The 18,537-nt window shown below is 32.8% G+C and overlaps 2 protein-coding genes across 5 annotated transcripts in view; one reads left to right on the forward strand and one right to left on the reverse strand.

The window, feature by feature from the left end:
- MESR6 (misexpression suppressor of ras 6) overlaps positions 1 to 18,537 on the reverse strand; it is a 697,505-nt gene that overhangs the window by 605,967 nt on the left and 73,001 nt on the right. The window lies entirely within an intron of this gene.
- Positions 1 to 18,537, forward strand: part of LOC105144965 (uncharacterized) — a 141,103-nt gene that overhangs the window by 61,623 nt on the left and 60,943 nt on the right. For 3 of the 4 annotated variants that reach the window (XR_015544324.1, XR_015544325.1, XM_087403767.1), the window contains exon 2: positions 11,924 to 16,953. The exons of the other annotated variant lie outside the window; for it this stretch is intronic. Coding sequence is in view for 1 of the 3 variants with exons in the window: in XM_087403767.1 (XP_087259893.1) it covers positions 16,671 to 16,953 (283 nt within the window). In the remaining 2 variants the exon portion in view is untranslated. The remainder of the gene's footprint in view (positions 1 to 11,923; positions 16,954 to 18,537) is intronic. 4 annotated transcript variants of the gene reach the window in all.

Below are 18,537 nucleotides of genomic sequence, written 5' to 3' on the forward strand. Positions count from 1 at the left end.
AACAGATACTATTAGTAGAATACGCAAATGTTTATATATAATATACTGTTGCCAGCAATATTGATTTTATATATATTCCTTTACATAAATGTAAAGGTTAATATCTGGTACAACAAGGACGTATCAATGAGTATAATTTAATTTGATTCAGGGACTTCACTTTTTCATTAATCGATTTACACTCTGCTCATATGTTATTTTGCTATTTAGTGAAAATGTATGAATATACATTTCGATATTATATAACCTGTTATAAATACCAATAAATACAATTGAAAATGTTGAAACCTAACTTATTCAAAACTTTTCAAATCAGAAATAAAATAATAAAATATTAAAATAATAAAGTATCAAAAATAAAAACTGTTACGGAAATTCAAGAAATTTCTTGACTTATTGTCAAGAAATCTTGATAACAATTTCTCATCTTGAAATCAATTTCCAATTTCTTATCTTGGTCTTGTCTTGATTCAAGACGAAACTAAGACAAGGATTTCTTGAATTTCTTGATGAAATATTATATATTGATTTTTCTCCAATAGAACTCCTTTTTTACGCAATCTTTTCCGCTGCGGATTATGCGGCAAAAGAATACGCTGTATTCGCCAAACGAAATGATTTCCCGCGTTTGCGCGCCCACTTCACAGCCATAACGTTAACGTTATCAGATCTCCGGTACGTTTACGCCGGTTCAAAGACCTATTCAGCATTTTCCTACGCGACTTAACGATGCCCTGCTATTTTTACGCCACCGTAGGAATAATTCTCCGACGCGAGGCACTCTTAACATCTCGACGAAAGAATAAGGACGCAGGGCCGCAGCCTAGAATTTATCGATCGTAACATCGATGTGTACAACATTACTCGTAATCCGTCGATCAAATGATATCATCTTGCACGCGAGGATCTTTCGCACTTATCTCGACTTGCCGCTTGGTCGAGCTAACAACGTCGCACTCAAAAAACAAGATAATAATGACTGGTTATTAATAATAACGCGGATATCAATTTTAGAAATGAATAACCGCAAAATACAGACTTCCATGGAATCTTGCGCAGCAAACCCTGAAGCTGTTAATGGAATTTTTTTTTAAAGCCTTGCAAAATTTAAAATACGGTATACTGTAATTATTTTATTATAAGAAAGCATATCGTAAAACAAAATTTATTGTCAACAACAAATTATCTCAATAAAAATTCAATAAAATAACATCGCTTCCCCAACTTTTCCATCTTATTCGAATAATAACAAGTTTATAATGTTTATATACTGACTCTCTATCGAAAACTTTCTGATCGAAAGAAAGTTGCAATGATAGATTGATTGCCTCGATGAAGAAACTGGATTTACTGCCCTGTCGCGGCACTTAAATTACAAATCTTCTTTAATTTTATGACGGTGTGAACTGTTTTTGCTCACGTAACGTTCTACGCCGCACTAAACGAGCTGTCGATATAATTAAATGTCAATAAATTTAATGAGCTGACACTCTAGACTGTGAATAGTGCGTTTTTTTCTTCATAACAGTTCAAGAATCTATCGCAATAAGGATAGAAAATGTCTTAATTGACGCAAGAGTTGCGAGACGCGCATAAATAGCTGACAAAAGCTTTAATTAATACATAGTTGCTCCCATCTAAAAGTATTATTTAAAAAATGTGTTAACTTATTAATTATTAATTAGTTTTTATACACAATATTATATCAATATTCGAATTACTTGATAATGATATACGAATAAATATTAGGAAAGTGAAAAATATTTAATCTATAAAATAGAGAAAAAAAAATAAAAGATTTTTAATCTAAAAGAAAATTATACTAAAGGAATTAATTACAATTGTAATAAATTATAATATATTAATTTTGCCATTATGAAATCAGCACATAAATAAATCGTAAATTAGCAATTCAAATGCCTTATAAAGTTTACGTTTATTACACTAGTTTCAGTGAGTTATAAACAAAATGCAGATAGGCATCAAATGTAATCACGCAATGTGACTTTATTAATTTATTTTGCAAATATATGAGATCTATAAAAATATAATTTCACTAAAGTATTTGTTTCGAATGATAATATAACTTATTCCTAAAAAAAAAAAAGAAATGATTGAATGATAACAATTTATTCTCTCTAAGCTGCATATATCTACATATAAGGATTATGAAAAAAATTATTTCTACAATAAAATCGAAGAAAAACAAAATTGTTTCAAACAGACTTTCAAACAGAATTTCAAATTTAAATTAACGCGTTAAAATAGCTATAATATTATAAATGTATTGTATATTGGATACGATCGACTTGGCGTTATAAATTCTTCGAAACATTTGAGTGACCAAATCAAAAAATGCTTCGAAACATTTGTAGTATCAAGTGGACCGCAGCCATCACATCACACGAAAGTAACAATCCGCAAACAATATACATTCGTTAGGGATGAATTTACCCCAAACGTTTTATATAATAGACATTAATGAACAAACGACCGACCGACGTTCGTGAATTCAGGATCGAAAGGTTGAAATTAATAATGATAATTCATCGGTCATTGTTCGTATACTAGAGGATATATTTCGATTCTATTTGATATTTCGATTCAATTTGTATTTATTCAAAAACCGGCCATACATGCGTTCATCTTCGCAAAACTCGTTTCCTGCCCTTTACTATTCGCGAACTCGTAGTTATTATACATCCCGAGAATATGCTCATAAAGAACTCAATCTAGATCGCTTTCTCAAACCTTGATTTTGTATTTTATTTGCTCAAGCACGTTATCGAACAAAGAAATACTCTTGATATACATATATAAATCTCGCGCTATAATATTTTATCTATATTATACTTCCATATACCCGCATTACTGTTACACTGCAAAGCATTTCATATTTTATAGGGAATTGAAAAATTGGAATGTTACGATGTTGTTATACATTTTTCATAAATAAATTATCTGGGTATTATCGCATTGCCGATCCGTGTCGCCACGCAAACTAATAGAAGGCAGCTTTTGCTATGCATTAGAACTCGCGCAAGTGCCTATATATATTTGTTAAACCGATTTTTATCGATATACACGACAGTCGGACTCACGTCCGACTTAAATTGACGATTGTATGGTTCGTTAATCACGCTTATTCTTAAGAGGGATTACAAAGACATGATTTAAACAATAGGCATTAACGAAACGACAAGAGTGTCGCTCGCCTCGGCGAACGCGATTCTTACGTGAGCGCAAGTCAGGGATATCGGGTATTTACAGGCAAATAGTGAGTGTATACGCCAACAGCGAATTGTCTCGTCGATCAGGTTTAATCTCGACAGAATACGGAAAGGTAGTACATATCACGCTATGCCAGTCCAAGGAGTAGCTCGCGCAATGGACGGTGAGTGAAGGAGCAAAAAAAGAAGTAAAGATCGACGAGCCTAGAACGCAATTAGGGAGAAAATGGACGGCTTTCGTGGCGAAAGCGGTTAAATCAGTCCAGACGTTTACGAGCAGCGATTACGCACGACCAGAAAATTCCCAGTTTGGTCATCTAACCGCCAAAATGGAGGTAACAACGGTGGGTTACCTCCGTCGTCGAATTTACGTAAATTTCGTTAAATGAACGTTAAATGATGTTCCTCGATTTTAGGAATCTGTTTTTCAACATCGACATGAATAAGAACTAAAAATGAGGTAAATATTTCCCTTGCATTATACATCAAAATAAATTAATTTTTACATACATATTATCACACAATATAGATTAATAAAATATATCGAAATTCTTTTTTCATTATCTCGCATTAGAAATTGCATATCATATAATTTGGCCTATATCTTAATACTATATGCGTCTTAAGACATTTAGTGAAAATGGATTTTGTGACAGTTGATCAAGACTGTTTCACAAGATAAACACGACCGTTTATTAATGCTCGAAAAGAAAGTGTCGTTCCTATGACACGCTATGCATTAGTACAGTTCTCCACTCATTGGACATTGATAAATTATAGTTTAAGGAAATTCTCAACATTCTTACAATCGCTTCGCCGATCTCTCGCTGGCAAATTTCTAAGAGCCACGACCGCGCGCGAGATCTCGCGATGACTTCTCGCTGATGTCGGCGATCTAACTGAAAGAGGAAGATTAGAGAAATCGCAGACGACTTAACGTGGCGCGTCTGAGACGCATGGTCTTCGGCTGTAACAAATCCCGAAGAGATTTCCTTATCTCCACGTTGCGCACACGGAATCTCCATTTCCGTCTCGCGGTCGGACGCGGCAAATCTCACGAGCGATGTTATAAGTATACACACTAAGCGAAAAATACGGTCCATGTATAACTGAGTCGATGTACGAAGGTACATCGATCGTAAAGGAGATCGGTATGAATCGGGGTGAGTTTACAGCCAATAGTAATTTTCTCAGTTGATGCGGAATAATATCGTAAACGTGGTCTTTACGATAATTCTCGAGGTGTTATCTCTCGGCCGACTGCCGTTACGAGTGGTACGTCGTTCTCCAGCACATCTTCGCGATGTGCACACATCTTCAAGAGCTGGAGAATGCATAAGAAATATCTTTACATATTTTAAGATATTTCCAGATTCCAGCAGGAGGAATACTTGAACGGGGGGTTCACGAGAATCGGAATTGTCATCTAATAAGCTTTACTTTGCAGTTAGGTACAATAAACATCGCCACTATCCATAAATTCGTGGCCAAATCCTTATTTTTTTTATTATCTAAGAGATTATTTATTGACTATAGGTATAAATGCATTTCATATGCTAGATTTTATAAGATAATCATAATAACTTATAATGTAAATATAAATATTAACGAAATTAGGAAACTGCAATATCAAATTGTTAAATGAAAGTAATTCCAAAATATTTTTAAATTCTATGCCAAAAGAATTAATTGTAATAATATTATCTTGATATCAGAATTGCTTGATATTAACATAATGGCAAATAATTACTTTGAAACAAGTATCTTATATTCAATATCAATAAATTATCACTAAAAAGAACAATAATGTGTTTCATACTATATAAATAACTAATTAGCATTTTCTATCAAATTAATCAGCTCTTAATTAATAAAAAAAATCTTAATTGAAAAAAATGACTGCGGCGATAAGTAACACCTCTTCACAAAGCCACACTCGCTACAAAAAAGTTAAATCTGATAAAGACCTGTCCTTAAAAGAAAACTAATGTTACATGTTCTCATCTTCCTTAATTATGTCATTATGACTGTGCTTAAAGGTGACACTGACTTGCCCTCAAGAAACTAATCAAGATCTCGCATGACATTTATGATACTAATCCTTTTATTCATCAACATAATCTCGCTATAAATTTGTTAATTTTCTTCATCTTAATTGAAACTCGTTTCTTATCGACTTACTTGATAGCGGAGTTACCGCTTTATTAATTAATGAAATTGTCAACTCTCTATAAAATAATTATGCTGCTAATATCGCCAAACTAGAATCTAATTCAGAAATCTTCATAGTTATAGAAAATAAAAAGTTCGAATCAAATAAAGAGAAACGTTTGTATAGACAGACGAATATATGGAAGTCGTTTTATATATATATATATATCATAAATTTAAGAATATATTTTTTGCATGATCGTTAGTTAATTAAATCTTTTTTTTCTGCCAATAGCATCAAGTCGGCATATTTCTAAATAATAATATGACAAACTTTCCGCAATCGAACTTTTCCTAATGCTACATATTTATAACATTTTATCAATTACGTTGTCAAAATAACAGTACATTAACATGATTTATTTTTAATTATGTACTTATATTTAATAATAACTTTTCAATATCGCTAAATAATGTTTCCAAAAAAAAATAATTTGCATTTAAATTATATTTGGATTTAACAAAAATATACGATACCGTGTAAAAGTAAACAAATGATTGATTAAAATCCATTGTAAAGTACGATAGATGAAACTTTCTTGTTGTAAAATCTTATACATATCTCGATAAATAATATGTGTACGTATATAAGTATATAAAACATACCGTATATAATCAAGGATTAGAAGAAGGATTTTACAGCGACGAGGCAATATAATATCACATTGAAAAAAGTTCACGCAAGAGCATTAACGCTCATTAGATCGATCATGCGCGAATAAAACGAAAGCTATGCTCGTAATCGCACTGACATTAATCTTCGATACGTACGATACGTTAATTATAAAAGAAACGATGTAACGAATAGTTTATCGAATGACTAATTGCGCGTTCGACTCACGTAAGATTTGACCCCCGAAACCTTTCGCGACTTTACGGATTTGCGGTTTAATCAAGCTACGTGCCGCATCGCTGCGAATAATCCTAGGAAAGTGAGGCGTTACATTGGCGATGGGACAATTTATTGCTAATTATTTCTAGCTGTGGTTGCGGGGGAATCGCCGTGTAATAAAGTGATTTATGGCTATAATCTGTCATCGGCGCACCGATTCATACGCACATAATTGAAGGTATATAAATGGGATGAAGATGTTGCTGGAACTAATTAATAATAAGGGAGCCTATGTTAAACACGTGCCAAGAACAAATTGGTTGTGCACGACCTATTGGCCCGCATGGAGAAATCCAATTAGCAGGAAAATCCACGGCGGACAATAAGCTTTGTAATCGTAAGAAAAGTAACTAAGATATATAAACGCAATTTAACACAACACTCACAAAAGATACTTGCAACAGCAAAGAGATCGAGTAGAAACTGAGAAGTATTTATCTGTTAGTCGAAGATAAACGCGGATACAATAAGGCAGTAATCGGAAATTAATCTCGAAAAGCGGTATTTTGGATACTTCAATTATATTTTTCAAATTATATTTAAGAATACTATAAAATAATATAGATTAAATTTGACCGAAAATGTAAGCGTCACAAAGCACCGATAGCGTAATCGCAATTGTAAATTTTTACTTAAAGATTTTACATCATTTTGAACGTAAATAAATTCTGGAAATCTTGTCCAATGTCATGTTCTTGTTTTAAATTAAATGTCTAATATTCTATCAGTGTAAATTAATCTTAATTTAATTTACTTTTTTATTAATTTATTTTTTTTTTTTAGTTTTACAAGAAAGAATTAGAAAAAGGGTTGAAAGAAAAAGTTGGACCTAAATATTTTATGCATATTTTATGCAAATTCTTTTTTTTTTGGCAATATCTCAAGTTTTATTTAGTTGAAAAGTTGTTATTACTGATGAAAGTCTACATAATTATGCAAACGCATGTATAAATAGGTATACTAATTTTATATATTTGTATTTTCTTTTATATATGTTGAAAAAGGTAGGAAAGTTGACTGAATCAATCGTTTCTCGATAACTTATTCCCGTTTTGTCACAGTTTCTGCAGAGATAATAATATGTCTTCAAGTTTTTGTAACATGAGAAAATCTCCCAGACGCATAAACGAAACGGCGCCTATAAATCTAGTGCCATATATCACCATAGCTGACATTTTCCTTCCTACAACCAGATCGTTTATTACATCGAACGAAATCGAATAGAAAAAGTGAAACGAGCGGAAAGAAAGCGGACGGCGTTCTTGCAATAAACCTTAAGTCTGACAAACAAATGAGTGGAAAGATGTTTACGCTCCATTTCGTTAAGAAATAAAGTTATTTCTGCTTGAAGCAAATTTTACGCCACCGTAAAGTTATGTCAGAAATCGCCGATATTTTTTCATATTCAACAAAATTTTCAACCTTCGCTTAAAAATATAAAAAGTGATGTACACATCTTTTCTATTTCTTATTTGACGAATATCAAAGTATAAAATTCACCAAGTTTGAATAATATTTCGGTTTCAATAAATTCAAATTTATTTAAAACGTCTCTTTATGTAGTAATATCATAAATATCGTTATACAATAATATTATAAATTCACAAGATAATTTTATGTATATTGTAGCAAATTAAACTTTGATAAATAAAAAAATGTATACTTTATATTTCAATTGAATTTACGTGTTAAACCGAATTTCAATAAGTTACTTGCCGTGATTTATGGTCATAGCTGTATATTTCATAGTACATATTTCATATTAATATATATAATATTTCATCACGTGGGCCATTACAAGAATCTAAGAGGGGAAGTAAAAGCCAAAGCGAAAAGAGGATAGAGTAAGAAACGAAGAAGGAAAGGTGGATAGGTGAGGAGGTATCCACGAAGTAGACGAGAGTTATAATCATTGGGGTCGAGGTCTGGTCCGCCAGAGGCACCTCTGAATGATCCCGTGAGAGGTTGGTCACTTCAGGAAATGATGAATCGTCAGAACAGGGCTTGGCCGATTCGCGTGAAAGATTCGCTCATTTGTTCGATTTACCGCTAACTCTTTTTACTACCGTTATTTATTATCAGAGTGACCTGTGCTCTCTATCGCGCTCTTTGCCATCGCACTAACATGTTACATCTGTCGATATGATATGCACGCAAAGGTAACAAATGTATCAAGCAATCGAAACGAAATTGAACGTAGATCATTATCTTACTCGAGAGACCTTCCTCCAATTACATAAAGAATATTTCTCTTCTTTTATTACCGTAATTCAATTACTTTATGTCACTCATAATTAAAGAAGGAAATTCATGAATAATACATTACGAAGATATCGAAACATTAAACATTATTACGTACGTTATTACATTCTCTGTCTCGGTCTAAATAACGATAAACGAGTAAACGTTCCCAGACAGCACGCATGTCCAAAATCGGATTAATACGGACGGATAAGGCGTTTTGTGTCTCGATTTTTGACATGTACGACTGTCTGGGTTACTTCCTACAAGATAATTTATACGGACATTTACACGTGACGTGACAAAGTGCGATTGTATAAAATTCCGCACGTATATTACACCGCGAGGAATCGTAAACATTCCCCTAAACCCGACGTTTCACTCTTATCTACGAACGTATCGAAAAAAAAGTAACGCGAATGGCGAACAAGGAAAAATTTCCCAGCGCGATCGTTCGCCGCCGCTCGGTGACGAGATAACCGAAGTGAGAATTCCTCAAGGTCGACGAATTCCGCGGATGGCGATCGTTGGAGCGTGTATTATCGGCCGTGCTAAATATTTAGGCCGGATACTGGGTGTCTCCGCGTCGCTGTATATCAGTCTGGCCGATAAGTGTCAGATTGTAATATAATTTGCATATATAATATTAAAAACATTGTGTACGAGACAAACGTGTCGACATAATGGCTTTGGTTACTTGTGTTAAGATTGATTCCGATAGTGCAGCTAAATGGCATATAAATCATAAAGAAATTCGTAACAACTGTTTTTGTTAGGGAAAAAAAATTGCCTTTTAAAATCGAGCATTTGATGAAAGAGAAAAGAATATCGTAACGATATCTCATAATTTGATAGCTAATTTTTTTCAATATTAATAAGATATGTATTATGTTGATAATAAAAAATACTATTATTGATGTAGAATATTTCAGATTGGTCGTAAATTTATTTATAAATGCTTTAATCAATTTAAAATATTTCAAATATTTTTTATGGAACATTTAATGCTATTTTATTCTGTTTCGAAATTTCTCATATTTAATCTTGAATTATTTAAATTAATTACAGATAAAATTAATACTTATTTATTAATTATTTTTTGTTCAAGTAGCTCAAGAGAATTGTTGAGTTTATTTATTTATTCAATAACAAATTATCATTTTAGCGATTAAAGAACCTCCAGATGAAATAAAAAAAATCTTGAGTAAATTATTAATCAAGACGAATAAAGTCAACTACCGTGATGATGATTACGCAAGAAAATAACAATTTTTGAATTATTCTTTATTTTGGTGTGAATTGCAGTAGTAAAGCAGCACGTATTTATCGCTCGATACTTGTAAGAAGAATCCAAAGCGCGTATAAATCACGAAACAAAACGTAGCGATAGAAAATCGATTTACCCATGGTGAAACATTCCTTCCGGTGCAAATAACATTATCATTTATCACACTGAGACAACCAACTGTCGCAAATTCACCATGCCTATACGACATGTGCAACGATATCCGGGAAAGAAGAAGTGCACCATTTACATTTTGATTGCAGAAATCAAATAGAATGATTTATCCGTATCTTTATAAATACATAACCGCTTTTAATCTCGATATCTCATGGATACTTCAATAAAATGATCTACAAACTCTATAATTTACAAACAGTTCAATTGATCGCGGTTGACACGACAGATTAAACGCGCGAAGACGATAACTTCTGATTGCCTCATTAATATGAAAAATGCTAATTGCATATGTCATACTGCATTTTAGTATAAATATAATCCTGTTTTATCCTTTTCTTACTGTCTTCCTGAATATATTGTTCAAGGCTGAATGAGCAATAGACCAGGAACATCGCGGTAATTAAATTTAAAAATACAATTTAAGTTTTATTATAAGAGAAATAAAAGAAACATCTTAAATTGAATGTTTTGTAAATTAATTCACGTTTGTACAAAAGCATCGTAATTTCCATACTGCATAGAAATAGAATATTTAAAAACATTAAATGTTCCATACACTTGTAATATATTCATTAAAAAAATTTTTAAACAATTTTCAAAATAGCGTTTAACGAAATTTGTAACAAAATTTAATAATCAAATTATGTTTCCTTTACGTTTTTCTGCTTCTTCACAATAAAATTGCCTAACAATTTACGCTCGCGTTTTCTAACATTCTTCTTCTGTTCTATTTTATTGGTTCAGGGATATATCGCGCCAAACAAATATAAGTAAAGAGAACATACCAGTAATTAATTATTCAGTTGATAACAGATAATTCCGCAGTGTACTAGTTTTGAATCTTGCCCTCTGATCTTCAAGAGCAATATCATGTGATTCAAATGATAAATTAAACTCACCTGTAACAAAAAACGGTACAAATTAATCACGTGCACGTGATCAACGCTAATTTAACGTTTAATTTTTCTATACAGTATATTAATTAAATTTGATAAAATTTTCAATTTAATTCATTATTATCGGCTTATTAAAACGTGTATAGACACATACGTGCAAGTATATTTATTTTTCTACACGTGAATTGTTGAATATATTATACTTTTAACTTTTATATAATATTATATCTATTCAGTGATTATATAGTCTCGGAAGAAATTTATCTCTCTCTGTGAGAAATAAATGAAAATCATAATAACAGTAATGTTTGCAATTTTATCGAAAGTTGTATATCAACATTTTTGTGTGTTAATTTTTGCATGTCTCAGAAAATCCATTATACGTCTTTAAGTTAAAATTAATATTTTATTTTTTTTACATATTACACTGAACACATTAATAAAATATTAATTTCTTGATTAAATAAAAACGTACAAATATAAAATAATAGTATTCACACATTTTATGTACATTTTACGTACACTGTTAAAAATAAAATGTTAATTTTAATTGAAAGACGTGTAGAGGACATTCTGAGCATGCAAGAATATTAAAATTAACATTTTATTTTTAACAGTGTATATGTATGTACTTATTTATATATAATTATATATAAATACAATAATAAGCAAGTTTTTTGTTACTGATCAAGTAGGAAATAACACCAAATACAACATATACTTAAGATCATGGAAAAACGTAAGAAACATTATTCCGGCCTTTTCGACTCATTTATTCAGAACACTACGCCTAATTAAAATTTAATTTACACTGATCTCTTTGAGATTATGTTCTGCTTTCGCAGATAATATCATGCGTTAGTGAAAAAAATCACGCAAACGCATCAATGTATAACATCGCAAAACTTGTAAAAAATTTCACTTCCGCTGATATAACCGATGCTACCGAGGAGAGTGCAGCATTAATTAATTATAAATTCGATAATTTCAGCAAAAATGGCCGACTGGGCGTGGCCAATCAATGGATGAAGCCATTATCTCGAAAAAATCCGTCCCCAACAAATTACACAATGCTCCGTTGCATCGCTCCGATTTACGCACGAAATACAAGAAAGTGTATAATTAAATGTTACCGAAAAAATCACTGTGATTACACTCATCGACATACAACTTATTAACGATGCTCTCATGCGAATAATACACATCGCAATTTATAGAAATTTTAGTACAGAATATGTTTTTCATACTGAAGATCCAAAACAAAGGATCGAAACGTTTATGTAATATTTATGTACTTATTTATATTTAAAATAAAATAATTTTTACACCCGTATTTCGTGCTGGCTCATATAGGCTTCTTACACGCATTTGTATAATTAAAATTTGTGTAACATCATACAATTGTAGATCTTTGATAAAATTGTTGGTTAATTGTTACAGAATATTCCTACAGACTTGAATTAACATTAATTGGAATGTAATTTAGATTCTCTATCCTGTTAAAAGTAATGTTAGGAAAGAAAACCAAAGGAAAATTAACAATTTTAATTAATTTGAACAAATATTTAAACATTATAAGCTACATAGCAATGATCGATTTGCATTGCGCATTAAACATATCATACTTATCATTGAAAATAGTGATATATACAATATATATGACGATACGTAGAAGAAAAGTCCTTATTATGAGATACCGATCATTTTGGGTAAATGTTAGAAGCCTATAGACAGAATTTAAAAAAATAATAGGTCATTTTGAAGGGAATTTAATAAGCTTTAAGACAACGTTACATAAAATTTAATTCAAATTTCATTTTTTTATGAAAATTAAAGAAATGTAAAAAGTGAGCAAAATTCGCAAAGTTAACAAATTCTCCTAATATGAGACGCCTCGAGAAAGCGACAGTAAAAAAAATCAGCAAAGTATATCAGTATTGCAATTAAAAAACTTTATTTAATGTTCCTAAAATACAAACAAACACAGTCAGCGTGCGTGAAAAATGTGCACGCGATAGATTATATCCAGAACTCATTTTCAGGTAGTTGGAATCAAGCATCGCAGATATAGGCACTCTTCATTCCGTTGTCTTTTTTATTATTGTACAATAATATTTATACTTTAGCAACGATTTTCACTATAATATAGGAGCATGGGTTATTTCATATTAGAAATACCATGGATATCTCATATTACGATTTCCACGCCTTATGGTTTTACGACCGTCAAATCTAACTTCTGTAATTAAACAATTCAACATATCCCGTATTTTTATATATTAGTACGACCTTACTCTGTCACTACATGAAGAATTGCCAAATATTTATTTATTAAATAATAAACAAAGTTTAAATGTTCATCTCAATGAAATTTGAAGACATCCAAATTCTAAAATCTTGTTTTACAATAACTACAGGCATGATCCAATAATGAATTTTCTACTAAATAGTTTTCAACCGAAGAACAATAAATTCATGGTAGAATCAATAAATAGCGTTTATTAGTTTAGCAGAAATGCCACTATCTCATATTAGACATCTATCTCATTAATAGGGAGCTTTCCTCTATATATTTAATCCTTTAATCTTACGTATGCTTACTATATGCAATAACTGAATGAGAATCCGTAAATATAAATAAATATTCAGCTTATAGAAGATAAGTTCGGCGGTTACAACTATGTAATCATATTTGCGAGGTAACGAGCTTCATTAGTCGATATCTTCATTAACTGATATCTTTCAGTATTTCAAATGGCTGATCTAATTGGCATCGCAATGGCTGGCACGTACATTCTTCGTAAATTTTTAAAACATTTTAAGAGATTCATTTATATAATACTTATATTTTTCGTTTGTTTTTTAAGATTCTCGATAAAAATTAATTTCGGATTTTAATAATTAGTGCAATTAGATAACGATTTGTTTTTCATAACCATTTATGTGTATTAAAATTCTTTAACGATATATAATACATATTACTTAATACATATTACTAATTAATTAAATATTACATTCAGAGAAAAAGTGACATGAAAGTAGCAGCTATAAAAGTGAAAGTTATACAAATTTTATACGTAGGATTAATGTACACAATTGAATAAATTATTCATTGCAATTATTAAATAGTTAATTAAATAGTTAACTTAACTATGTATATTCGTTATTCAACGATGTATGTGTGTACTGTAATTATACTTATTAAAAAATTGTGTAGTTTTCATCTTTATAATTACCATTGTTGCGTTTTTCTAAATATAATCAATTACGAACTATAAAAATAATTTCGCAAATCTTATTTTTGTCATCTTCGTTTTACTTTCGCATAACGTATACCTTTCATTTGTTTATCCATTCATGCTTGCAATAATCTTAATCAAAATGCATAAATATAAAATAAATATAAAAAGCACAAAAGACAAACACTTGAAAACCTACTAAATGTAATACGTCAAAACGTATATCCAGCAAGAAATGAGCTTTCGAGTACGGCGATACAAAACTATCATGTCATAAACATCAAGAAACGAGGTTTCTTGAAGCAGGATGATATCCGCATTTCTATTCGTTACGGGAAAATTCATCAGTATTCTCGCCCGCGGACTATCGTACAATTTCACCGATCGAATCATCGCTCTCACGATGTTCTCTCGCGGGTGTGATGGTACTTACGTACCGCTTGGAAGGAAACACACGGCATGAAATCGAGGATTACCGGTGCCGCATTGCGATATCAGAGAACTCGAGTTCTAACGATGATTTACAGCCGGCTTAAGTGTCGATGCGAAGTGTATTTCGGTGGAAACATACACACCGTTTCCCTACGGCGGCATCCCGCGCTCGAATGTCGCATCTCGAAGAGATCTCGAAGATCTCCCTCGCGGAGAACGCAGGCGTTCTCTCGCAGGCTCCTCGCACGAAGACGCGATATCTCGCGAGAGATACGCCAGATCTCCGTCTGGCATGCGTAAATATTTTATACGCGAAGGTGCGTCGATCAGAGGAGTATCTAATCACCTATAACGGGACGCCGCACGCAACGTGAAACGCGCACCTACCTGCGCGACTAAATTATTTTACAGCTCGTAAAGCGCGAGCAAAGAATACGTCGTTGCTAACGAGAGGGCCGCATCTATCAAGATAATAAGGATTACGATTTCTCCGTCGAGAGATTGTAATGCGCTTCTCGAGCGTACGAAGGCGCGGCACGACTCGACTCGACTCGGTGCGGTGGTGAAAGACCGCGAGGAAGCAGCCATTGGAAAAGATTAGATTATTTTGCTCGTTATGTTTTCCCTTTTTCCTCGCGGCGTTTGTAAGTAACGGCTCGCCGACGGTTGTAAGTAAGCGATTGTTCCACACGATGGGAAACTCAGAGTTTTTCCCTCGCAAGGGGAAAATAATGATTGTCCGATGATTTCTTTTCTCTTTCATCACTGCTTTCATCCACGGATACTTTCAGCAATTAAGAGCTTAATTGTACTGTATGTAATCTTAGTTTATACCGGATATTATGTTATGACTTGCGGTAATAAAAGTAAGATCTTTCCCTTATGATGATAGTTCTATTGTTATCATATATATAAATTCAAAAATTTATATTCCTAATTGTGTATCCCTCCTTTATTCATCTTATTTCTGATAAGAAGATAACATTGTATAAGAAATTAAATTAATTTTAACTTAAAGACGTACACTGAACAAAATTTCTGGTTGAAAATGGACGAATCAGAGTTTTCTGGTTAATACAATATTTCTGGTAAAATCTACCAGAATCCTCATTTTTACTAGAATTCTAGCAGATTTAACTAGAAAATTCTGATTCGTCCATTTTCTATCAGTATTACTATTTAATTCAACCAGACCATTTTTCTCAGTGTACATATATATAGTGGACTTTTTGAAACATACCATATGTTAAAATTAACATTTTTATACGAAAAGTCTCAGATATCTCAGAAAGTCCGCTACATGTCTTTAAGTTAGAATTAACATTTTATCTTTTTTTTTTTTATACAGTATATTATCCATTAGATTTAAAACATGAAAAACATATATTTCTCCCGCGTAACTCAGAGTCTTTCCAGGCTAAAAACGAGTATCCCGATGATGATCTGGTAAAATCCACCTGTAATTCCACTGCGATTTTAATCAGATAAATTAATACACGCGTCGCTTCCTCTCGTCACGACTACATGTCGTCTCATTATGCGCCACGATGTGCCAAACGAGGCGCGCTCGTGTCAATCTGATACATCCTAATGCACTTACGTGAAACCTATGATTAAGTTGAATCGGGTATCAACGTAGCATAGGGGAAACAAAGGACACACCAACACACTGTTGGTAGGTACCGCACATATACATGGTATACATCGCACGTCCTGGCATCGTCATCGATCATCCAACGTCACGGTAGGGTGCGTTTCGCCGTAGCTGTATCAACGAGGGATCGCATGGTTCTTTCTCATTTTTTGCCAGCTAACCGTGCCATAACCCGCCACCCCCGTCCCGATCTCCTCCCGGTCTCCTCATTCGTTCCTCCCTCGTGAGGCTCCCATTGCCATCGGCGAACTTCCGCTTACAGCGACTTCCGGTTGGAGGGTTGAGCGCATCGCGGCCGTCACTTCCGGCTGGTCGAGACCGAACGAGGTTGTCATGGAAACCTGCGGTCGGGTCTCCACCCTCGGACACACCCCCGACAGTATGGCCGACGACTTACCCTTCTCTTTGCCTGCATGCTCTCAACAAGGGCGTCGACCATCTCGCTCGAGAATTTCGCAAAGGCCACCCAAGATGGATGGGTGGGGAGAACTCATGATACGGAGGGAAACCCTATGGGTCTCCGTCTGTGTATCGTGAAAGGACCCTCGACCCTCCGAGTGCCACTCATCCTACTACATACAATGCACACAAGATTTGTGATACGTGTCGGTGTACGAACACGCACATGCGCACCGCAATTCTTGATTCTCATGATCCTCTTTGTGATCGAGAAGGATCACGCAGATTGTATGTGCGGTATGTACACACAGAAATATTTTTGGATTAAACCCTGCGATATATTCGAGGATATACGCGAAGCAAATGCAATCTCAAAAAGCGTGAATTTCAACATGACCTTTCAATGCGACTAAAATTCCATTGATCTTCGTGATTTTATCATTATTTGTTCTCTATTTGTGCTGCCTCTCTCTTGACATGAGCGCTATCGAGAGCTTTTGCTAATTGGCTTCTCTATAAATTAATATTGTTTTTCATTCATTATTCATTTTAGCCAGTTCTGTTATCATATTTGTGAGAAAATATTTTTGTATTTTTGTTTTATTTACTGCTGTAAAACAGAATAAATAGAACTGAATTTCAATTGAAGTACTACTTTCAGCATGTATCCATTGTCTTCACTTAATAATAGCATTTCACATTGTTTTTGCTTATATGTTATATTTTTGATAAGACTATTGAAAAGTAATTTTTAAATAGCAATAAAACCATATTCGCTTTTTTTAATGATCAGCAGTCAAACTTTATTTTTAACATAGGTACTACATTTATTTAAAAAAAAATGAGTTTGCAAGTTCGTGTTCAAATATTGTATAATAAAGTATTCTAAAGTATTGCAGCTGTATTACATCTCGTACTGTAATTGCAGTTTATGACGGAGAAATTCATAGCTGCGAAGCAGACGGATTTATTCACAATCCATAGTTAATTCAATCCGTGTATTTAAAAAAAAAGAAAGATAGAATCAAGAGAAAAAGAGAAGCACAGGAGACCCGCATTGATCTGTCTTCAAATCCCCATAGAAATTAACTCGAGAACACTCGACTGCCCCTTTCACCGGATCACCGTTCCAGACACGAGCACTCGTTAGAGCATTAATTAGCGATAATCGAAACCGTGCAATTCAACTGACGCGGAACGCAGAAATTTGCCCAGCAAGCAAGTTGAGTTTCTCCCTAGAAAACGATAAAAAAACAAATAGCAGGAACTTACAATTAGTCGTTTTGTAGACAAAGTCATTGTTACGTATGGAGAGCAATGTACACTTAATTATCTCTGTAGATAGGACTAAAAACTTCATCAAGGAATTCTCGATGATAATTTTAAGAGTGAGATGTAAATATAATAAAGATTTTGTTATCATCAAAAAATTCGCTCAGACTTGAACTTGATGATATTTCAAGTATTTCCATAAATCCGATTTCAAATAGTTGCTCTATAAGTTGAAGTTACGATACATAATTATGATACAATAGATTAATATAGAATATTAATATGGTGTATATTAATATATATTATAAACAACTTATCATCAGTAATAGCTCAAATGTTATAATGGTGATTTAAACATTTCTCTTTATGAGAGCTGCTTCACACATTCTTAGTGAATATAAATACTTATATATTAAAACTGTTGCTCATAAAGAAATAAATATATTTACGTATTAGACATTTACAGCAATTTTTGTAATATAAATATAATATATCAAATTCAAATAACAGAAATTTTAATTATCAAAAGTTATTATCGTGATATATGATATGATATATATCGAGATATATCGTGTGACATATTCTCATTAAACGTAAATTATGGTATAC

The sequence above is a fragment of the Acromyrmex echinatior genome, chromosome 3 (genome assembly GCF_024713525.1).
Source record: "Acromyrmex echinatior isolate Ae372 chromosome 3, ASM2471352v2, whole genome shotgun sequence".
Classification (NCBI taxonomy): Eukaryota; Metazoa; Arthropoda; class Insecta; order Hymenoptera; family Formicidae; genus Acromyrmex; species Acromyrmex echinatior.